The sequence below is a fragment of the Aptenodytes patagonicus genome, chromosome 25 (genome assembly GCF_965638725.1).
Source record: "Aptenodytes patagonicus chromosome 25, bAptPat1.pri.cur, whole genome shotgun sequence".
Taxonomy (NCBI): Eukaryota; Metazoa; Chordata; class Aves; order Sphenisciformes; family Spheniscidae; genus Aptenodytes; species Aptenodytes patagonicus.
Genome location: NC_134973.1, coordinates 4,452,811 through 4,474,755, shown reverse-complemented (window position 1 = coordinate 4,474,755; position 21,945 = coordinate 4,452,811). Strand labels below are relative to the sequence as shown.

Here is a 21,945-nt window from a genome sequence, read left to right as displayed (position 1 = left end):
GGGGCCCCACGCCGCTGCTGGCTCCGAGGACGGGACCCCGCTGAGCTACTGAAGTGCTAAAAACGAGCCTCCAGGCCCTTGCGTGAGCTTTTGTGTCGTGCTTGGCATGGGGAGAGCTTGACTGTGGCGTGGACGCGGGCGCCGTGCCAGGAAAAACACACGCCGCGGGGGAAAGGTGGGCGCGCGCACGTGCGAACACGTCCCAGCCCTCGAGCCCGGGCGGCCACGGCGCGTTATGCTGACGTGTCGCATGCGTGCATGGCCTGATTTACGCTTTCCCTCCTCGAAATGGGCGCCTGGGTGTCGGCGGGCGATTTTCAGTGGGAAAAGCCCTTGTTCCCCAGCTCTTCTTTATATGCACACGTAAGCATGCACATGCAATCCTCCCCGTTGCCGTGTCTCAGCCTCCTCCTCCTCACGGCTGACGGGTGGACGTGTTGGGGTGCACGGTCCCCTGCCCACCCCGCGCCCTCCCAGCACCCACCGAGCCCACCCAGCCCATGGGCGTTGGTACCAGCTCCCCAGGGAACGCAGCATCCCCTTTTACGCTTGATGCTGAATCTCTCGATCCGGTGACTCTGCCGGCCCCGCAGCCTGTAGTGGAGAGGAGCATCGCTTCATGTCCGTGCAAAACAGCCCAAGCAGGGGATTTCTCTCTGTTTTGCCGGAGGTTTCATCCTGGCTCAGCTTGCAAAGACGGGACGGCGAGCTGGGAATGGACCTGCACCCTCCCCCCGGCCCCCCGTGGGGGCTCAAACCCACTCCCCAGCTGGTGACAGGCACCCCGTGAAGCCACCGACTCATCCGGGTCTGGTACAAACCTTTTATTTCCCCTCCGCCCGCACCGCCCAGCCAGCCTGGGGCTGGGTTTGCCCTTTGGAAGCGAAGCCGGGGGGGCTCCGTGGCCACCCTCTTCCCCAAGCTAGTGGCCCAGCGCGGTTGCACCCCAGGGACAGGGAGAGCCGCCGTGGCCGGGACAACACCACAGACACCACCAAGCTTTACACTGAGCCGAGCGGCCAAAAAGTGACAACAAAAAGTGTACCCCAAAACAGACACGAGGCCCCCCCTCTGCCCCCCCCCCCCCCAGCCCAGTTCCTCAAACCCAGATATGTTGCACGGGTGAGAGTGATACGGAGCAGCACAAAACCGGCGGGGATGGGGATGAGAGCCCCCGCCCCACCACGCCATGGCCCCCCGAGACCGCTCAGCGCCGGGGAGCGGCCGGCACATGGAGAGAGCCTAAAAACCCAAGGGTGGGGAGTCACGGGTAATAAGTTAATCTGTACAGACGTGTTAAGTGGACGCGGGGATGGTAGGGACCGCCGCCGCCGAGCCATCCCTTCCAAGCGCAGGGGTGTCCCCACGGGGCGCCGGGGGCCGATGAACCACATGCCGGTGCAAATCAAACCACGAAACAACACACGAAGTCAAGTGATGGAGAATGGCGGGGAGATGGGGAGATGCCCCGGCTCGCACCGAGCCCGGCTGCAGGAGCAGAGCCCTGCAGAGCAGGGGGAGGGAGGGGACCCCTCCACGCCGAGGGGCTGTGCCGGGGCGAGCCGAGGGGGTCCCCGCTTGACTGGGAGACCCCAGGGCTAGCCCCCCACTTCCAGGGCAGCACTGTGAGCTCAGGGACCCAGAGGCCAGCTGCCGCTAGGTCCTACCATCAGCTACAGCCCCACAGGCTGAGCCGCTCCCAGCATCGGGCAGGGATGCTGAGCCCAGGATGGAGGCGTCCCGGCAGCTCCCACCTCCTGCCCGAGCTCGGACACACCACAGCAGCACGAGGCAGGGAAATACCACCTCGTCCCCTGCTCGGTCCCACCAGCAACCCGTCGGCATCAGGGCCAGCCGCCCCAAAGCCATCACGGAGCAGGGAGGGGAAGGAGCCACCCCGGGGCCCCTCCACAGCTCCAGGAAGGGGCCGGCTGGGTCCTCGCGTGGGCACGGAGGCGGCGAGATCCGCTACTCTCTCCGGCTGCCAATGCCAAATCCATTCGCCACGTTTCGGCTCCCCAAGGCAATCGGCTCCGGCCGGCGGAAGGGAGTTCCCAGGGCCGGAGTCGGAGCCTTGGAGGCTCAGCCCAAGGTGGGAGGCTGGGGATGTGCTGAGCCAAAGCCCAGAACACTGCAGACGCTCTCCATCCCCCACCGCAGCCGGCTCCCTCCTGCCCAGCGCTGGACCCATGCCCGGAGGGCTGCGGGGCCCCGGGGGCTCCGGTCGGGAGGAGACGGACCGCCCCGCTACGAGGATGGGCTCCCCCCGGCCTCCCCGCTCTGGCAGCTCCTCTCTTGGCTCTCAAGCGCTGGAAACCAGGATCCCAGCAAACAGCACATCTATGGAGGAGGCAAAGCCGCTGCCCAGCTCCCGGGAGCCTCCTCCGCAGCGGCCATCGCTGCGGGAGGAGAGCGGGACCGAGCCAGATCGTACCCCCGGTCCCCCCGTGCCAGAGCCAGAGATGCCCCTCCAGGAGCTGGGGACATGGGGCAGCCAGAGGGGCAGCGGAGCGGGACCGGGGACGATGCCGTGGGGACGGTGACAGGGAGGTGGCGTGGAGGTGACGGAAAGGGGTGGGAGCGCTACAGGATGGTCTTGTCCAGGTCGACTTTGAGGGGCAGCGGCCCCGCGTCCTCGCCGCCGTGCGCGGGGCACAGGGTGACGGCGATGACGGGTGGCAGGGGGAAGGCGCGGGGGCCGTCCAGGTCCTCCAGGTACTCCTTGTCCCCATTGATGCTCAGAGGCTGGAAGAGAGGCAGAGGGGACCGTGCAGCCCTGGAGCAGGGGACAGGACCCTCTTGTCCCCAGACTGGGAACACCACGGGGCTGGCTGGGGACATACTGCACAGCACGGACATGCCGGTGAGCCCAGCACGGTGGCCGGGGACCACAAACGCTGTACGGTCACGTCTCAGCCCTGCAAGGCTCACCCAGCTGCGATGAGGAGACCCAGGGTGTCGGGGACCCCCGCAGGACCCCCCTCCAGCTGCACTGAGCACCGCTCACCCCGTACCTGGGTCTTGACGTGCTGCTCGGGGGCAGTCACCAAACTGGCACAGCTCAGCCACAGCATCACCATGATGGAGAGGAAGAGGCAGGCGGCCAGGATCCAGCGAGGAAGGCCTGAGCGCCTGTAACACCCCACCACCCCCCGCCAAAGAAAAAGGATGAGTTTATGGCAGGGCACGGGGTGGGAATTGGGGGGGGGTGTGTGGAGAATCTGCTCCGGCATGTCTGGCAGGTCCAGGCCCCCCAGGCCCCCACGCAGCCCCGCTGCACCTACTTGGACATGCAGCCGAGGAAGTCGTGCTCCGGCTGCGGGGGGTCTGCGTGCTGCGCCTTGGCTTTGCCCCGTGGCTCCTTCACGAGGGGCTTTTCCCCCTTCGCCCGGGGACCTGGCGAGGGAGAGGCAATGCTGAGCCTGGGCACCCACTGTGGGCACGCCTGCCCCGCTCCCCATCCCCTTGCCAGCACATGATCGGGTGCAGGGGTGCCGGGCGGTCCCCTCTCCCCCCGGGGACCCTCTGCCTGCTGGGAGGGCGCAGAGGATCCCGGCAGCTTCTTGGAGCGGGTCCCGAGTCCGGACTCATCCCCCCTGTGTGGGTGCGGGGTGTGAGAAGCTAATCAGACCCGAGAAGCGGGTAATTTGTTTAGCTCTGGAGAAATCGGATGAGAGCCAGGAGGGCTCAGAGGCTCCCGGCCCCCCATGCCGGCAGCCCAGACCCCCCCGCACCTGTGTGGGGCTGGGGGACGCGGGGGCTGGACCCCGGTCCCGGCCACGCCGGCTGGGTCTCCTGCACCTCGGGTACTGGATACTCCATCTCAGGCTGGGACTGGTGGGTCGGCAGGGAAAGAGGGAGAAAGCGGTGAGCAGGGGGGTCCCCACCCCTCTCAGCACCCAGCAGAGAGGGGAGGCGGGACACCCCCACCTGAAACACCACGACTTTGCCATCGTCTGCCTGCAGGTAGAAGGTCCAGGTGGAGGAGATGAAGCTCTGGGCAGAGCTGACAATGTCGTTGCAGAAGGTGGAGACCAAATCGAACATGGAGAACGATGGCTCCTTCAGCTCCAGGCTCTGCAAAGGAGCAGGGACATCGTGTCACCGCCGTCCCCTTGTCACCCACCCCACAGACAACGTCTCACCCTGAGGACGTGGCCGGGTTGAGCCGGGCGCTCAGGTCTGGGGCTCAGCCTGCTTCTCCCAGGGATGGGGATGTGCAGAACGTGCGGTCCGGCCCCGGGAGGGTCACCGAGTCGGGGGCTGCGGTCCCCAGGGCCATCACCCAGCCCCAGGGCCATCACCCAGCCCCTCGGCAGCCCTGCGCTCGCACCAGCGCTTTAAACAATAGGAGCGGAGCAGCCGAGAGGCCGAGGGCGTTTCTCTCCTGGCAGCCTCTCTGTGCCCTGGATTCTTGGCCGTCGCGGCGGTTTGTTATTTTTAAAGCATCCCTGCTGGAATCTGCTTGGCTGCTCCCTGCCACTGGCTTCGAACATTTTCCTACAGCCCCTTGCACGGTCAAACCAGCAAACAGGAAATAAATAGGTCAGATTCTGTATCTAATTATTATACTAAATCTGCTTTGCCTGCTTGTCTGGGAACCCAAAGGAAAAATGCTTCGGGTGAGCGAAGGGGGTGACGGCCCTCCCCGTCAGCCGGTCACCCCCCGATGCTCATCCCTGACCCCGGAGTGGGGCTGGGAAGCAGGATCAGACGCTGGGAGGGTCTCGGAAACAGGCTGCAAAGCGGTTTTTCAAAGGAGCCGCAGCTTTCTACAGCACAAATTCATCTTTGTCTGCACGCATACAAAGCCGAAAGCCTCTACCTTGGGCCAAAGTCTAATTTAATTAATTGGGCAAAAGCTGAATTAATTAAATGTAGGAGGAAAAAACATGGCTAATTGCTGGGAAGGATAACAGGTCAAAACCGGGGGAGTCTGCAACAATCACTGGTCAGAACCTCTCACCCTGGGAATTCGGCGTAATCGCCCTGCCTGGCCCAAACCTCCGGCAACCTGGGTCGAGCCCAGTTAATCTGCTTTTTATGCTTTGGACGAAGCAGCACGATGGGCTGACGGCGGGCTCCTATCGACCCAGCACGCCCAGAGCACCCGTCCGCAGGGGCACGTATAACAGGGGACATAAAATAAAGCAAGATGCAGCCGGCATCCTGCAGCGTGGGTTTCACCGGGCAGTGGGAGCGTGCGGGGAACATGCCTGGTCCCAACCCGCCCCGGGAAAACGCCGAGGGAAGCCGGGTCCTGGTGCCGGGACTCACCGAGCTGTGAGGCTGCTGGTGGGGGGGCCGGGAGGCAGCGAGGGGAGGGATGGAGCTGGATGCCTGTGCTGGGGAGGGAGGGAGGGAGGGAGGGAAGGAGGGAGGGATGGGTGGGTGGATGGATGGGTGGATGGATGGGCGGGCTGCACGTGTGGGGTGTTATAGCCTCCATCCCCAGGGAGGGGAAGGACTGGGCTGAGCTCCGGTGGGAGGAAGGGGTCCTTCCTAAAGTGGGACCCAGGGGCCAAGCTACCACGTCCCAGCATCCCCTTGTGGGGTCCCAGGCAAGGGGTGGCCGGTGGGCTCAGCAGGGTGGCAGTGGTCTCCATTGCATTGGCGTTGCCTGCTCTGCCCGGCAGCGGGACAAACTTTGATCCCTGCCATGCCCAGGGTGACCGAGACGCCCCATGTCCCCACGCCGGGGTTCAGTTGAGGGCCGAGGTGGCCACAGAAGCCACCCCAAGGGCAACCCCATGGCTCCAGGCTCCTTGCGGAGGCGAATGCCTTCCCCGGCCAGTCCCTGGCCGTCCCGCGGGGTGATGGCACAGGGATGGAGCAGCCGTGGTGCCCGCACCAGCATCCACAGCATCCAGCCCCCGCCACCTCCTGCCCACTGACCCTTTGGGGAAGGAGCCAGATGAAGGGACAGGGCAGAGCCACGGCGGGTGGCACCAGGGACAGGCTGGGCGGGTTAAGGGGGGGGAACGGGGGGGTCCCCATCTCCCCGGCCCCTCACCTTCTCCTTCCTGCTCTCCACCTCAGGCAGCTGCTTGCGGCAGCCCGTCACGCAGCCAAACTGCTCCTCCGCGTTGCTGTAGGCTTCGGTGCATGCTGCGAGGCAGGAGGGAGGGCAGGGTTAGGGGGTGGCTCGATCCCTTTGAGGAGCCCTGTGCCCCAAGACCCCCCTGCCCCACCCGATTTACACCCAGTGGGTGTAAATTTACACCCCGCTTGGTTTGCAGCAGGGTCCGGATGCAGCCCCGGGGCACAGCGTGGGGTTGAGCCGAGACAAGATGCTTGGGAGGGTAGAAGGCGTCACAGCGGTGCCAGCGGTACGTGGGGGACCCCCCCCCCCGGGGACGGTGTTTGGGGCATGGGGGCCGCTTGGCCTCCAGTTTCTCACCTGCTTCACACTCGGCTCTGGTTGTGTTCAGCTCAGCGCTTGCATCCACGAAGTGACAGATGGAGAACAGCCGGCAGCCCCGGTAACAGGCGTTGAGAACAGCATCCTGCAGGGAGGAGGAGGAGAGCGTGGAGCTGGCACCAAGCTCAGCCCAGTGGCTGCGCCGGACCCCCACCGTGGCCCGCCCCGCACCCAGCTGGGGGGCACCGGGCACTGCCACCCTCCCTCAGAACCACAGCCAGGCCTGGCACCCTGAAACAGGGGCGATGGCATCCCTGGGGGAGGGAGAGCTGCCTTCACCCCCCGGGTTTGCACCCGAAGGTCGGGTTTGCACGTGGCCTCGTCCCCATCGAGGACGCAGCAGGTCCCCCCCATCTCTGTCGCGGCGCTTGACACTGGCTGGGCCCCGGCATGGGCTGGCAGGAGGTGGGGGCTGTGCTGGGGGGGTGTGCATGGGGGGGTGCATGCATTGGGGGGGCTGGGAACACACTGGGGGGGGGTGCATGGGGGACACCGAGCCTACGCGGGGGTCACTGCGTGAATCTGCATGCGCAGGCTTGGGGGAAGCGGGTGCCCCTCCTGCCCACGGGGGTCCGTGCGCCCACGGGGGAGCGCGGGCAGGGCTGGGAGCTGGCAGGGAGGCAGCTCGAGCCCAGACGGGAAAACAACTCCATCCCCACCCCCGGCCACAAGGGCCGCGCGGGGTCCTGCCAAGGCGCTGGCCTAGATACGGCCCTGCCACCGCGGGGGCTCGGGGACGGTCCCGGGTGCCATCGCGTGGCCCCCAGCATGGCACGGCTACGGCAGCTCTGATCCGGGGCTTTCCATGATGCTCCAGGTCCAGCAACCAGCACTCGGCTCCATCTCAGTCCCTGCTGCCGTGGCTCGGCGCTGGCCCACCCTGCCGCCCCGGTGTCACCAGCTCACCCCGGTTGTCCTCAGCCCCGCTGGCCCTGTGCCACCGCTCCTGGGGACAGCTCTGCCACGCCACCGGTGATGGGGTGCAGGAGGGCAACCGGGAGGCAGGGCCTCACCAGTGGCACCCCCAACCCGGGGTGGCTGCCGCCACCGAGGGCACCCCAAACTCGGCGTGGGCGAGACCCGGGGGTCACCCCAAAGCTGGGATGGGCGAAACCGCTGCAGGCACCCCAAACCGGGGCGGATGCCCTCACAGGGGGCACCCCAAAGCCGCAGCGGAGGAGACCGCCGGGGCTTCCCCGGTGCTGCGCCATGGCGCTCCCGGTGCCCCCACGGTGCTCCCCGCTGGGGTGGGCCGGCGTGGGGCTGCGCGGCAGCGATGCCCGTGCAGGGCGAGCTGGTGCCCCCGGTCCCCCCTGGTGCCCCCGATGCTCCCGGTACTCCCGATGCTACTGATGCTCCCGGTGCTCCTGGTCCTCCCTGGTACACCCCCCCCCGCGATGCTCCCCGGTGCCCCCGGTGCCCGGCCGGACTTACGGCGGCGGCTCGGCGCGGCAGGCTGCGGCCGCACTGCCCGCGGCAGCCGGCGGTATCTCCCAGCTGGGGCGAGAAGGGGTCGGTGGCGGCGGCGGCGGCGGCGGCGGCCAGGGCCAGGGCCAGGCCGAGGGCGAGCAGGGCCCGGGGGCGGCGGGCCGCCATGGCGGGCGCGGGGCGCGGAGCGGCGCGGAGCGGAGCGCAGCCACCGCCGCCGCCGCCGCCGCCGCCGCCGCTGCCGGCCCCGCCGTGACGCGCCGTGCGCCGGGCGGGGGCGGCGGGGGGAGCCGGGGGCGGGGGGAGCCGCCGCAGCCTGCCGCAGCTCCGCCGGCACCGGCACCGGCAGCCCCCGCCAGCGGCACCGGCGGGCAGCGCGGACCGGGGTGCGGGAGGACGGGGGGTGCACGGGCACCCGGGGGGGTGCGGGGATATCACGGGATGCGGGAGGAGGGGGGACCCGGGGACCGGGAGATGCTCGGGCACCGGGGGATGCTCGGGCACCGGGGGATGCAGGAGGACGGGGGGGCATCAGGGGATGCTTAGGCACCGGGGGATGCAGGGGTACCATGGGATGCAGGAGGACAGGGGGGGACCGGGGGATGCTCAGGCACCGGGGATGGAGGGGTTACCACGGGATGCAGGAGGACAGAGGGGGTGCCCAGGCACCGGGGGATACAGGGGGACCGAGAGATGCACAGGGACCAGGAGGCGTAGGGGGACGCTGGGGGATGCGGGGGGACCGGCGGATGCACAGGGATCAAAGGGGCACAGCAGGACTGGGGGATGCAGAGGGGTGGGGGGAGCCCCACCGACACCAGCAGCACAGAGGGACTGGGGAGAGAAGGGGGGCTGGGGGGCACATGGGGGCTGGGGAGCGCAGTGGCCCTGGTGGCACACAGAGACAGGGGCGCAGAGGGACGGGGCTGCCCTGGCGCTGAGAGCACATCCCCACCAGCGAGCAGCAGCACCGGAGCCTCACTGCCCCCCAGGCCAGCACCCCCACAGGGACTGTCCCCAGCCAGTACCAGACCCAGGCGTGCCACCCTCCGTGGCCCTCGGGGCCTCCCCGAGTCGCCTTCGTGCATCCCACCCGCACCCTCGCTCCGCAGGGCCCCTTCCCAGCCAGGGCGCTGGGCTCTCCCTGACACCCCAGATTTACGGCTTTGATTTCCCAGGGTTTAAAAGACATAAAAGGCGCAGGCTTGGCCCCGCGCGCGCTGCCTCGCCGCTGCCCTGCCCATTAGCCTTATTTATGGCAGCACCCCAAAGCGGGCCCAGGGGGAGGAGGAGGAGGAGGAGGAGGAGGGCTGGGGGCTTCGCTAACCTCCAGCCCTAATGGGGAACACATGGCAGGACCCCGGCACAAAGAAGGGGGGGGGGTGTCTCCCGGTCCCTTCAGGTTGAGGGGTGCTCCATGCCCCGGGGCAACGGGAGAGGGGTAGGGGTGGCCGGATCCCCTCGGGGACAGCCGGGGGAGCGCAGCCCCATGCCCGCCCCCCCCGGGAGCAGGGAGTGGGGCCTCCCCTCGCCCCGCTGTGCTCCGCCAGCTTATTCATCTTGTTAATCAAACCAGGGCCGGGAGAAAATGTGCTCCGGCCGGGCTGGCGGGGCTGCCAGGTCGGCTCCATTCCCCCCTTCCCCCTCCTGGAGCCCGTCCAGCCCCTCGGCATCGTGTCCGGCACCAGTGACTAATGGCCAAGTAAATGGGATAGATTGGGGGCTGTCACCGTAAATCACAGCCCAGCGCCGCAGGTGAGGTTTCCATTGGCCGGGAGGGACAGAGACGGAGCCCCAACCCCCAGAGGGACCGAAACCCACCAGATCAAGTGCCGGGAGCGCCGGGAGCGTTGTGCCAGGAGCCGGGACTGAGCGCTGGCAGAGCGGCTGGTGGGCAACGCTCCTGCCACACCTGCCCGCACCGCGCCTGGCGCCGTCCCACGCTCCATCCACTCACCTTTTTACAGAAACACCCCTTCCCAGGCAGTAATATTCAAGTTGGCAAATATTTACTGCCGGGTAATTCCCGGCCCTCCCTCCGCTTCCCACCCCTCTCCAGAAACACTTGATGCCTTTTGCATTTATCACTACTGACCTACATTTTTTTTCTGGAGCCTTTTGTGAAGCCGCAGGCTCCCCCCACACTGGCTGGGGCGTCCCCGCGGTCTCCCCACGGGCAGGGGACCCGTCACCCCGTGTCCCGACTCCGCAGAGCCCATCCCTTGTGCTCAAGCACCCCCTCGACATCAACCGCATTTTTTTTTCCCCCCTCTAGAGATCAGCAAACTCCGTTGCGGGACTTTTTGTGCTTCCCAAAGCAAACAGGGCGGGAAGGTGCGGCCGCCCGCTGCGAGGATGCTCTTGAGCGAAAGGCTTGTGCTGGGGGGGGGTGGCAGGGAAGGGGTTAAGCGGGTTATAAATTACCCATGGATGTGGAAATGTGACTGAGAGGAATATAAAGAAAACTCTGACTGCTGGATTCTTTGCATTTCTAGCCTCTTTATTTTTCCCCCAGGTCACTTTAAAAGGATGCAGGCAGTTAGAGGCAGCTCCGCTGCGCCTCGCCTCCCGCTTTTTCTGCGTTTTTGGGTTTTTTTGTTGTTTGTTTTTTACACCCTGGCCCTTGAGCCAGATGCTGTCTCTGTCCAAGGACTTTATGGAGCGAGCTCTGGCTGGGAAATCAAGTAATTAGATTAATTCAGGGTAGATGTGCTGGGCCCGGCCCTGGTGACACATGATGGAGGGCTGGCAGGAAGGTGACGGCTGGTGGGAAGCCAGACCGAGGATGCTCAGCCTGGGTTTGGGGACGTCACCAAGGCCACCCCGAGGTCCTGGATTCGTCTGGGGGAAGTCACATCTCGCCTGGGCAGAGCAGGGAGCTCGTGGCTGTATGGGGTCCGCCATTTGGGAGCTGGGCCCCACGGCCAGATCCTGCACCACAACAGGGCAAAGAGGCCCTGGGAACGGAGCCATGCCGGGGGGGGGCAGCTGGACCGCGCCAGCCCCAGGGGACCACCGCGCTGACGCCAACAGCCCGGTCCGGGGGTCAGAAGGGGCTGCGGGGCCAGATCCTGACTCCCAGCCGCCTGTGGGAGCCCGGCCGGTGCCTGCGAGCGCGGCGGCTCGTAGGCAGGAGGGAGCAGCCTTTTAAAGGTCACTGTCAAAGGGCAGCGCTGACCACATCTGCCTGCTGACCGACGCGCTGACTCAGAAAGCGGGAGAGCGGCTCTGTCATCTCCGGCTGCTCCCTGGCACTGCCACCGGCCGGATCCTGACACCGCCCCGGCACTGCCCGGGTTCGGGGACCGCAGGCACGACGGGGCTCTCTCAGGGCTGGCTCTGTCCCCCCGCCCTGTCCCCGTCCCACAGCATCGGGTCCGGATGCTGCTGTGGGTCGGGGAGGGCGAACGTCCCCGAGCCACCTGGGGTGACACCCCAGGCATGTGTCAGGTGACACCAGTGGGGACCGATGCTCCCCTCTCCTCCCGACGCCACCGTCCCACCGCCTTCCCCCTGACCCCCCCAGCAAAGCCTCAAACCACCTTCTCATGATGCCTTTGCCGGAGCCGGCCATGTCCCCTCTGCCGGCACCAGGACAGGTGTCACACGCCCCCCCCCCCCCCGAGCCCACCCATCCCTGCTTCCCGAAACAGCCGCGCTAAATCCCACTTCGTCGTTGGCTCCGGGTGGAAGCTGAGGGGCTTGGCTGGGGGAAGGAGAAGGCAGATGGAGGAAGCGGTGCGGGCAGCGCAGGTGGGCAGCCGGGGCGGCTGCCGGTCCCGACTCCGGCTCCAGGGGGGCGATTTCTCCTCCCCCCCCCCCTCCCCGCACCCACCGCTGGCTCCCGCCCCAGGGTGGCTTCCCGGGGGGGATCCGGGCAGTGGGTCGGGATCGCGGGCGGCCGCCAGCCCCCAGGGCGGCCGTGATTCACTCGGCCAGACTGCGGACGCTGGGGCTGAAGTTTCTCAGGCTGGGTGGCTCCCGGAGCCTGACATTTTTGGGAAATTTCAACAAAAACAGTTCAGAAGCTTCCAAAAAACAGGACGATGGGAAAAGGCATTGTTTTGTCTCCTTCCCGCTCTCTTTTTTTATTTTATTTTCTAATCTGTGCAGTCCCTTCGGCCGGTGCCCAACACCTCGGAGCCCCGCAGCGACACCCACGCGGCGTCACCCCCCCTGTCCCCACATGGCTGCGGGGCTCAGCGCCCCCCCGGTGCTCTGGGGCAGGGGCTGACTCATGGTGTCACCCCTTTGGGAGGGGCACCCAGGTGTCCCCTGCCACCCCCGACTCTGTCCCCCCATGCTCCGTCCCCTGCAGGGAGCAATGTCCACGTCCTCGCAGCCAAGGGGGTGCAGAGCTGGGACAGGGAGCAAAGGGACAGCGAAAGCCACCAGACAATGTCCCCATGGGCTGGAAATGGCCCCCCCAGCTCTGAGCCCCCAGAGTCACTCGCAAGTCCCGGCGATGGCAGCGGTCCCATGGCCTGGGGGCTCCCAGCCCCATCCCAACCCCAGGGTCAGGGCCACCGGGTCCCTCCGTGTCCCCTCTGCTGGGGGGGGGGGGAACACGACCCAGGCACTCCCCCCAGCATGGGGTGCTTTCGGGGCACCCCACTGCACCCCATCCCCACCCCAAGGCTCAGGCAGACCTAAAGGACGCGCAGCTGGGGACAACCCGTGCTCGGGGACAGTGGCCTTGCCACAGCTGGGACCCGCTGTCCCAGGGCTCCGCCGCCCCTCCGGGGGTCTGCAAAGCTCTTGATGCCATCAAGTCCCGGGTGGGGGGACAGGAGGAGGCACCGGGACGGGGGTGTGATGCCCAAGCAGATGGCTTTGCCACGGTGCCGGTGGCACAACCGGACACGCCACCACTGCCGGGTTCCCCGGGACCCTGAGGGACAAACGCAGCCCCAACCCGGCAGGGGCTTGAAGCCACTTGGGGTTTTTTTCCCACTTTTGGGGGTTTTTTGGGGGGGAAAACCCAGAGATGATGGGTTCAGTAGAAAACACGGGGATTTACAGGAAGATATTCCCATTTTCACCCTTAAAAAAAGTAAGAACAGGATTTTGGTCTCCTAAAGGCACTTTGGGGGGGGGACGGGGGGGGACACGACACCCTCCCGGGGGCGCCCGGCCCGGCCGCGCGTGCAGCCCCGGGAGCAGCCCCGGGGGCACGGGAGGGTCCGTGGAGGCCGCGCATGAGTCACCCGTGGGAAGGCGGCCCCGGGGCGGCTCTTACTCACCTACCGCGGGGCTCGGGGGGAGCGGGACACCGGCCCCGGGGTCGGGGGGGGGGACGACGACGACGACGGCGCAGCATCCCGCGGCAGCACCGGGCGGCGCCGGGCGGGCATCGCGTGTCGGGGGTCGGTACCGGGGCCGGTACCGGAGCGGGGCGGCGGGGCCCCGGGGCCGGTGCCTTTCTGCCCCCCCGGGGGCGGGCCCGGGCCGGGCGGGGCGGGGCCAGGGCGGCATTTAGGGCTTTGGTAACCGGGGGTTGCTCAGACTTGCTCGGGACTTCCCCGGACGTGCCGGTGCGCTCCGCCGCCCCGGGCACCGACGGGCACCGGAGCCGGCCATGCCGCCGTTGCCGCTGCTCCCCCCCCTGCTCCTGCTCTGCCTGCGCCTCCTCCGCGCCGAGCCGCTCGCCTGTGAGTACCGGGAGTACCGGGCGGCTCCCGCAAGGTGGGCGCGGGGGGCGATGCGGGGGGTCCCGTCGGGGCCGGGGCGGACGCTGCGCGGAGCCCCCCGGGGCTCCCCCGTTCATTGAGGGCCGGGCGGTGCCGGTCCGTGGGGTGTCCGTCCTTCCCCCGCCCCGGGATGCGGAGCGGCGCCGGGGGCATCGCCGGGCGCACCTCGGGGCTGCGCGTCGCAGGGTAACGGGGACCCCCCTGCGGAGGGCAGCCGGGACCCCCCATCTCCCTCCGGCAGGCAGCCGGGACCCCCCTCCCTCCCCGTCCCCGCAGCGCAGCCGGGACACCCCCCCCCCCCCCGCTCTCCCCGCAGAGAACAATAGAGGAACCTTTTTTTGTTCCCCCCCCCCCATCCCCGAGAGCAGCAGGGACACCCCCCCCCTCCTCCCCTGGGAGCAGCGAGTGCCCCCTCTCCCCATGGAGAAGAGGCACCCCTTTCCCCGAGAAGGGCCGGACCCCCTTTGTCCCCCCCTCCCCCGCCGTGCAGACCCCCCCTCCCGGAGAACAATGCGGCTCCATTCCCCACCCAGGACAATGGAAACCCCCGTCCTCCGTCCGGAGAACAATAGCGAACCCCTTCCCCACGCGACCCCCTCCCACCCCCGGGAGCGATGACCCCCCTTTCCCTCCCCCCGAGCCTCTGAGACCCCCCCTCCTCCTGCTGAGACCAACGGCCCCCCCCCCCTTCCCCCCGGAGAGCCGTGCCCCCCGCCCCCCGTCCCAGAGAACAATGAATCCCCTTTTCCCCACCCAGAACAATAGGGAGCTCCCTCCCCCGCGGAGAACAATGAACACCCCCCCCACCCCACCCCACCCCCCCAAAAATACCCCTGGGGGGCTCCGCAATGATGCCCATTTGGGGGTCCCACCCGGCGGCGGCAGGTCCGGGAGGTGCCACCTGTGGGCTGAGCTGTGGGCGGCCTCAGCCCCGCGGGGATCGGGGTCCCCCCTCGTGGTGGCGGGGGGGGGGGGGGGGGGGGGGAGAAACATAGGGGAGGGCTCCCCCCTCCCCGCAGAGCCCTAAACCCGAATTAGCCTCCGTCCCACCCGTCGCCTCGTTGCTTCCCCTCCGGCCCGAGCGAAGGGGAGGCGAGATCCCGTTCCCCGCAGCAGGAAGTTTGGCTTCCTCCCTATGATGGGAATTTCTCAAGGCGATGGATGTTCGCTCCGACGCGCAAACGGGTCCCGCCAAGAAAAGTCACCGCTCCCGCGTCCCCGGCACCGGCGATGCCACGGGGTCCCGGCCACCCTGGGTCTCTCGTACCCCCTGACCCACACGTGTCGTTAACGGGGAAGTCTCAAAGAGCAATAATTGGGGCAGGAATTGTAGAAGCAGTGGAGGGGGGGGGGGGGCGGAAAAATGCTCCAAAAATCCCTTTAGGAGCCGTTAACGAGAGCCTCCGAATCGAGGCGGGTTTTGGCATGGAGCGGTGCCCTTCCCGGGGGCCGGAGGGGTTAATCCCACCGGGGGCAATGTGGGGCCGTTGCCAGGCCCCCGTTGGGGCTGACCCCGCACGTTTCGGCTCACCCCGGTAAGGGGATGCCCGGTGCCGCTCGCAGCTGGTTTCATACACCCGGGACCCCCATTTCCCCCCCCCCCCCATCGGGGTCCGGCGCAGCCGAGCGGGGCGAGCGCTCGCCCCGTGGCCCCTCGACGTGCGGCGCTGGGGAAGGGCGAAGCCAAATCTCCTTTTAGAGAGTGAATGTTTCCCCTCGGTTCAGCTCGGTCGCGCTCGCTGGAATGCCTGGGCTTTTTATAAATCCCTCCTCGAGCTGAGGGATGGGCACGAGAAATGCGATTCGGAGAAGAGAAGGGGAAAAAGATAGTGGAAAGGAGGGATAAAGCGTTTTCGGGTGCCGTATCCACATGCAAACCTTGTTGCTTGAGCTTTAGAAGAGCTCTAAATATTTATATATATTTTTTTTTTAATTTCTTTTTCTTGCAGAATTCAGGGCTGCCCAAATTTCCTTTTGTTCTTCAGGGCAACTATTTATATTTTTCTTTACCCCCCTGCACGTCTTAATAAATCTTTTTTAACTGCGCGATCTCCGACACTTATCGGAAGGTTTTTTCTTTTCTTTCCCAACTCCTTAAAACGCTGATATAAAAATAAAATGAAATCCGGCCCTTCGGAAGAAAAGCATAAACGTTCCCGACACCTTGGAAATGTGGTTTTACTTTATAGCATTACTTAGCACCTGATCAGCATTTTTTTTTTTTTTTTTTTAATAGGAAAGCCATAAAAACCCCGAGCAGGTATTTTTGTTGCGACTTGCACATTCCAGAGGCTGCCTGCGTCTCTCCGGCCCTTTCCTTTCCGATCTGAAAACTTCACACTTTTCCCTTTTAAAACACATGTTCGGCGCTGTGTCTGCACAGAGGCGGGGGGGGGAATTGCCGGGGGGGGGGGAAATATATATATATATATATAAATTTATATATATATAAAATTGGCTCCTCCAGAGGCTCCTGCTTGGAGGAGGAAAAAAAATTGCAGGGAAAAAAAAAAAAATATATATAAAAAATTGGCCCCTCCAGAGGGTCCCGCTCGGAGGACGGGAAACGTGTCTGTTTTACGGCGCTCGTGTGTGTTTCTGGTGCTGTTTAGATTAAGATTTAGGAGCATTAGGGCCCGGAGCGCCGGGTCTGTTATCGGCGGAGCTGGAGCAGCCCCGGCTCGGCGCTCGGCTAATGGAGGAGCGGGCGCTGGGTGGGCTCGTTGGCGGAGCTGGGGATGCTTTTATTTTCAGAGGCCCCGCTGGAGGATGGGGCGAGTCGGGGGCTGAACCCCCCCCCCCCCCGGGGAAGGGTTTGCTTTGGGGGTGGGTGGGGTGGATCCGTGCCATCACCCACGGGTGCTCGGGGTACCCCGGGGTACCCGGCACCAACGTGTCCCGGATGCTTTTACACCCGGCTGCTTTTTACACCCACCTCAACAGCATTCCCTGAGCGACGGCAGGAACCGGCTAATTAAGATATCTCCAGGGTAACGAGGATTTTGGAGCATTAATTGCACCGGGGTGGGAACCGGAGAGGCCGGCGGGCGCTGAAAGCCGATAGGGGCCGGGGAGGTCGGAGGGGAGAGGAGGTCGCGGCACTTTCCGGGAGGTAATTTGGAATATTAGCCTGGCGCGTGCGGATGGAGCCGATAAGGCTGATGGACACGGAGAAACCCCGGAGAGGGGTCGGGGGAGCCTTGTCTTTGAAGCCTCGTGGCGGAGGGGTCTCAAAAATAAAGCAGCGTGGGGGGCTTTCCCATCACGGAGGGTCTCCCCGGTGTGACCGTCCTCGGGGGGGGGGGGGGGGCCCTGCGCCTGCTCCCGGGGCGGCCCCTCGGGGTGTCCTGGCACAGGGACTGCGCGCCGAGGTGCGAGCGATGGGTTTTGGCAGAGCCCGGCGGCACATGGTTGGGATTAGGCGGGTGGTCAGTGGCGGTCTCGGCCGGGAAGCACTGCCCGGCCTTCAGCGACGTGCTCCGGGGTGGGGTGGGGGGCTGCCAGCCGGCATCGTTGGAAAAGCTGGGGGGGGGAACCAACCCCCAAAACTTTCCATAGTTGCTTTTGAAATCTTTTTGTCGTGAAAAAGTTACAAAGCCGCAACCCAGCCCCCGCCCGGCCCTGGAAAAACCACAGCGTCGCCGGGACCCCCCCCAGCCTCGCGCTGCAGAGCTCCCCAAAGGCTGTCGGCGCTTCCCGGCTTGGACCCCGCCGCTCTGCCGAGGAGCCTCCGAGCTCGCGGGGAGAGCGCGGCCGAGCCCGGCGCCTTGTGTGCTCCTGCCTCTGCTTCAGAGGAGGGCGAGCGCTGCTGCAAGGGGCTGTGCTGCGATAAATACATATCTAAAAAAAATACATATATATATATATAAAAATATATTTTTAAATATATATAAAATAGATATGAAATATGTTAAAATATATTTAAATATATAAAATAGATATTAAATATATTAAAATGCATTTAAATATATATAAAATAGATATGAAATACATTTAAATATATATATAAAATAGATATATAAAATTACATATATAATTTTTTTTTACCTTCCCCCCCCCCTTTTATTTCTCCGGCTGCAGACCCCGCAGTGATTTCCCCCCAAGACCCCACCCTGCTGATCGGCTCCTCGCTGGTCGCCACGTGCACGGTCAGCCCGGACTTTCACCTGAAAGCCGAGGACCTGTACTGGACCCTGAACGGCCGGCGCCTGCCCGCCGCCTCCTACGCCGCCCTCGGCCCCACCACGCTCAGCGTGGCCCTTGCCCGCCTCAACGGCTCCAAGCAGCAGTCGGGGGACAACCTGGTGTGTCACAGCAGAGACGGCGGCATCTTGGCCGGCTCCTGCCTTTACGTTGGACGTACGTCGGCGGCGCCGGCGCGGTTGCACGTGCCGGGTTTCACCCGGCCCCGGCGCTGCTTTGCCGTTTCAGTGGGGAGAGCTGCGGGTCCCGGCGCAGCCGTGGGAGGATTTGGGGATGCCCACGGGGGTTAACACCCCGGTTCTTGCCAAAACGCGCCGCGGGCTTGTGACGGTTGCGCGCGGTTGCTTGCGGCTGCTCGTTTTTAACCTCCTCTCCATGGTTTGTGCCCTGACCCGCAGCCTCCGGCTCGCAGGAGCGCGCAGCAGAAAGGCTGTTTTGGCAAACCCTCGGTAAAATTACACTTGTCTGAATCAATAATCGTAAGATTCTTATCTCAGGCTATTTTAAGGACGATGCTACGTCCTAGGAACACAGAGGCTTAACTGGGAACACAGCTTGGATTTGTTTTTTGGGTTGCTGTTGCTCAAACAGCTCCGGAGCCGGGTGCGGGCAGGGGCCGGGTGCAGGCAGGAGCGGGCAGGAGCCTAAACCCCTCCAGCAAACACGTTTGCAGCCGCGGGGCTGGAAACCTGCTGCCGGCGGGGACCGCGGTGGCATCGCCTGCCGGGACCGCGGTGGCATCGCCTGCCGGGACTGCGGGCCGCGTTTCGCCGCTGCGCCTTTTCATCCCCCTCCGCCTCTTGTTTGTTTGTTTGTTTGTTTGTTTTGTTTTGTTTTTTCCTCTCCCAGTACCCCCAGAAAAACCAGTCAACATCACCTGCTGGTCCAAAAACATGAAGGACCTCACCTGCAAATGGGCGCCGGGGACGGAAGGGGAGACCTTCCTGCACACCAACTACACCCTCAAGTACAAGCTCAGGTGGGGCTGCCCCCCTTAATTCCTATTAGTCTTTAAAAATAAAAAAAAAAAAAAAAGCCAGTGTGGGATTTAAAGGCTTATGGGGTGGTGGGGAAGGGGGAGCCCGATGCCGCCTGGCTGGCCCCCGTTTGGGGATGTGATGAGTTTCCTCGGGTCTCAGCCGCTGCGAGCGCTGGCGGGCGGCCGCGCTCCGTACGTGCCGGGGAGGAGGAGGGTGAGGAGAAGCCGGGCGGCCCCGGTTGAACTGGGAACCGCCGGATGAGCCGCGAGTGGCCGCCGCAGGGCCGGTAACCCAACACCTCGGCAGCGCGATGCCGTTGGTGTTGAGTGGCAGATAAATGAGCCGCGGTCCCCACCGGGAGCGGCCATTTTCTCCGGGGATGGGCGAGCATCCTCGGCTCGACCGGGGCACCCGGCGGTGCCGGTACCGGCACTCAGCGCCCGCCCGCAGGTGGTACGGCCGAGATAACACGTGCCAGGAGTACCACACGGCCGGGCCCTACTCCTGCCACATCCCCAAGGACCTGGCCCTCTTCACGCCCTACGAGATCTGGGTGGAGGCGTCCAACCGGCTGGGGGTGGCCGTCTCCGACGTCATCATGTTGGACATCCTCGACGTGGGTGAGCGACGGCATCGTGATGTCACCGCCATGCCGGTGACCTCATGGGGGGGAAGCGGGCGGCGGGTTCACGCGGTGGGATGTTGGGGGGGGGGGGGCTGCAGGAAATGGGCGATATGCGAGCAGAATTGCTCCTAATAGAATTAGGCTGTTTTCTCCGAGGTTGTTGGTTTTTTTCGCGTCTGCGGCTCCTTAACCCCCGCGGTGCTGCCTGCACCGGCCCCACCAGCCCCTGCCCTGTCCCCGCAGTCACCACCGACCCGCCGTCGGACGTGCACGTCAGCCGGGTGGGGGACCTGGAGGACCAGCTGAGCGTGCGCTGGAGCTCCCCACCGGCGCTCAAGGATTTCCTCTTCCAAGCCAAGTACCAGATCCAGTACCGGGTGGAGGACAGCTCGGAATGGAAGGTGGGCCGGCATCACCCGCCGACGGCGGGGCACAGCGCGGGATGCCCAACCGTGCCAGCGCTGCCCTTTCCTCCCTCCCCAGGTGGTGGATGATGTGGGCAACCAGACGTCCTGCCGCCTGGCCGGCCTCCGCCCCGGCACCGTCTACTTCGTCCAGGTGCGCTGTAATCCCTTCGGCATCTACGGCTCAAAAAAAGCCGGCATCTGGAGCGACTGGAGCAACCCCACCGCTGCCTCCACCCCGCGCAGCGGTGAGCGCCGCCGGCGTCGGGCCGGCATCGTTTGGCGGGCAGGGAGGGGATGTCGGCAGCGCTGTGCTCCCCCTCCCCTGCGCACACGGGACGTGCCGGGGTGGGGGGGTGGGGGGGGCCTTCCCCGCTCCGTGCCCGGCACCTGGATTTCTTGCAAAGGAGCCAATTTGGAGCTCGGCTTTCCCAGCAGGAAGCCAAAAAGCCGCTCATTTTCTTCTCGCCCACCGTTATTTACAGTGCGGTGGGGAGGGGGGGGTTGAGCCGTGCCCCCCCCCCCCCCCCCCCGGCAGGGCTGACCCCTTTGTTCCCGCAGAGCGAGCGGCGGGGGGCTGCGACCCCAAAGGGGGGGAGCAAAACACGACGCTGCGGCGGGAGCTGAAGCAGTTTTTCGGATGGGTGAAGAAACACGCCTACGGCTGCTCCAACCTCGGCATCAAGCTCTACGACCAGTGGCGCGTGTGGCTGCAGAAATCGCACAAAACACGCAACCAGGTAGGTAAGGAGCCTTTCGCACTTCTTTTCCCCGGCCGGGTGGGGATGGGGGGGATGCGGGGTTGACCCCCCACACACCCCTGAGATGCTGGCAGGGGGGGAACGGACGGACGGACGTGGGGTGACACCGACCCCGGGGAGCGTGGCCGGCGGCGACTCGGGGCTCTGTTCCTCTCCGCAGGTTCTTCCCGGCGATAAGTTGTAGCCCCCGGGGGACCGAGCGCCGGCAGGATGACACGGGGCGCCCGGCACCCACCCGGGACCACCCACGCCCGCCCCGGCCCCGCCGGGGGGGAGCAGGAAGGCGGCCGGGGCGAAGCGCGGCCCCGCAGCCCCGGGGGACGGGATGGGGTGAGGCGGGAGGGGGTGGGCTGGGCATGTGCTGCTGGCCCTGTGGGACCGCGGCCCCCCGCCGTGCCGCTCGCACCCCGCAGCAGCGAGGGGACCCCCCAGCCTCGCCCGGCCGTGGGGGGCACGGAGGCTTTGCTCCTTAACCACCAGCCAGAGCAGCCTCTGGGATGAAAGGGGCGGTGGGGGCTTCCCGGGTGTCCCCCCACCCTCAGTGCAGCTCCCCCCACCCTCCCACCCCCCCCCCCGGGAAGCGATTTGGGCTGTTTCCTCCCCGGGGACCCACGTGCGAGCGCACGGGTGGGTCCGTCCCCGGGGGAAGCCACGCGAGCTGGTTTGAGGCTGCTGGGGTTTGCCCAGTGCCTGCTCCAATTTTGATTCAAACCAGCCTTATTTTGGTTCCATTTCAGTCAATTAGGAACAGATTTAAGCTTAATGCCAATAAACCTCTGAAACCCCACCGGGGTCTGCGTCAGCAGAGCGGCAAGCAGCGCGCGGGGACGGGGATGCAGCGGGCAGCCAAACGGGACCCGTGTCCCTCGTCACCCCATCCCAGGGGACCCAGCCAAGGCGGAGGGAGTGGCCCTGCGTGGGGGGACAAGCCCTTTAGATCACACGACTCAGGCCAGCTCCACGGGGACAGGTTTATTGTGGGATGACCGTAAAAAGGGCACTTGCGGGGCACCGGAGCCGTCGTGGGGCTGGAGCCGCAGCTGATCTCCGAGAGGTGGTTTTGGGGGGAGCCGCTGCCTGTGGGGCTCCAGCCGGCAGCAAAGGCGGTGCCCATCCCAATGGGGGTCAAAGCGAGGTGGGCCCTTGGTGCTGTGGGTTGTGGTTTTCCTTGGGTAAAGCCCTGGTGCAGCCGGCAGAGCTGGGGAGGGGAACCAGCCCTACGCCGTACCCCTCCACCGAGGGATGCTCAGGATTTGGGGGGGCCCTCACTGCTCCCAGAGGAGGTTCTCCAGCCCATGCCCAAGAAAAGAGGTTGGGGGGAAGGTGCCCACCTTGCCGAGGCAGCGTGGCGGGGGCCGGGGGGGCGAGCCGGGGCCCCCGTTCCACTGGCCGGCCCCTCCAGCCGTTCCCACGGGGACACCCATCACTCGACT

General features: G+C 65.6%; 2 protein-coding genes and 1 long non-coding RNA gene across 4 annotated transcripts; 1 reads left to right on the top strand and 2 right to left on the bottom strand.

Annotated features, from left to right (window-relative positions):
* Positions 1-1,096: 1,096 nt before the first annotated feature.
* Positions 1,097-8,017, bottom strand: TMEM59L (transmembrane protein 59 like). Its single transcript, XM_076359408.1, has 8 exons — positions 7,856-8,017; positions 6,401-6,506; positions 6,014-6,108; positions 3,931-4,077; positions 3,735-3,834; positions 3,285-3,396; positions 3,015-3,132; positions 1,097-2,745 (listed from the first exon to the last, which is right to left on the bottom strand). Exons 1-8 carry the CDS (start codon positions 8,015-8,017, stop codon positions 2,584-2,586), a joined length of 1,002 nt encoding a protein of 333 aa, XP_076215523.1. The 3' UTR covers positions 1,097-2,583.
* A 5,369-nt stretch (positions 8,018-13,386) lies between these two features.
* Positions 13,387-20,761, top strand: CRLF1 (cytokine receptor like factor 1). Of its 2 annotated transcripts, none has more exons than XM_076359394.1 (8): positions 13,387-13,500; positions 17,620-17,898; positions 18,592-18,721; positions 19,173-19,342; positions 19,591-19,748; positions 19,831-19,999; positions 20,313-20,491; positions 20,673-20,761. In XM_076359394.1, the coding sequence occupies exons 1-8, from the start codon at positions 13,428-13,430 to the stop codon at positions 20,694-20,696; spliced, it is 1,182 nt and encodes a 393-aa protein (XP_076215509.1). In that variant the 5' UTR covers positions 13,387-13,427; the 3' UTR covers positions 20,697-20,761. The 2 variants fall into 2 exon arrangements, with proteins under 2 accessions (XP_076215509.1, XP_076215510.1); XM_076359395.1 differs by having other exon boundaries at positions 20,313-20,495; positions 20,673-20,747.
* Positions 20,762-21,469: 708 nt separating this feature from the next.
* Positions 21,470-21,939, bottom strand: LOC143170831 (uncharacterized). Its single transcript, XR_012997104.1, has 2 exons — positions 21,844-21,939; positions 21,470-21,661 (listed from the first exon to the last, which is right to left on the bottom strand). It is a non-coding gene; the product is annotated as an uncharacterized LOC143170831 (long non-coding RNA).
* Positions 21,940-21,945: the final 6 nt, after the last annotated feature.

Coding starts and splice junctions, on each gene's coding strand:
- TMEM59L (XM_076359408.1), bottom strand. CDS start 8,017: ATGGCGGCCCGCCGCCCCCGGGCCCTGCTCGCCCTCGGCCTGGCCCTG. Junction 3,835..3,930: donor GCAAAGTCGTGGTGTTTCAG/GTGGGGGTGTCC, acceptor CCGACCCACCAG/TCCCAGCCTGAGATGGAGTA. Junction 3,133..3,284: donor TTCCTCGGCTGCATGTCCAA/GTAGGTGCAGCG, acceptor GGGGTGTTACAG/GCGCTCAGGCCTTCCTCGCT.
- CRLF1 (XM_076359394.1), top strand. CDS start 13,428: ATGCCGCCGTTGCCGCTGCTCCCCCCCCTGCTCCTGCTCTGCCTGCGC. Junction 17,899..18,591: donor CTCCTGCCTTTACGTTGGAC/GTACGTCGGCGG, acceptor TTCCTCTCCCAG/TACCCCCAGAAAAACCAGTC. Junction 18,722..19,172: donor ACCCTCAAGTACAAGCTCAG/GTGGGGCTGCCC, acceptor GCCCGCCCGCAG/GTGGTACGGCCGAGATAACA.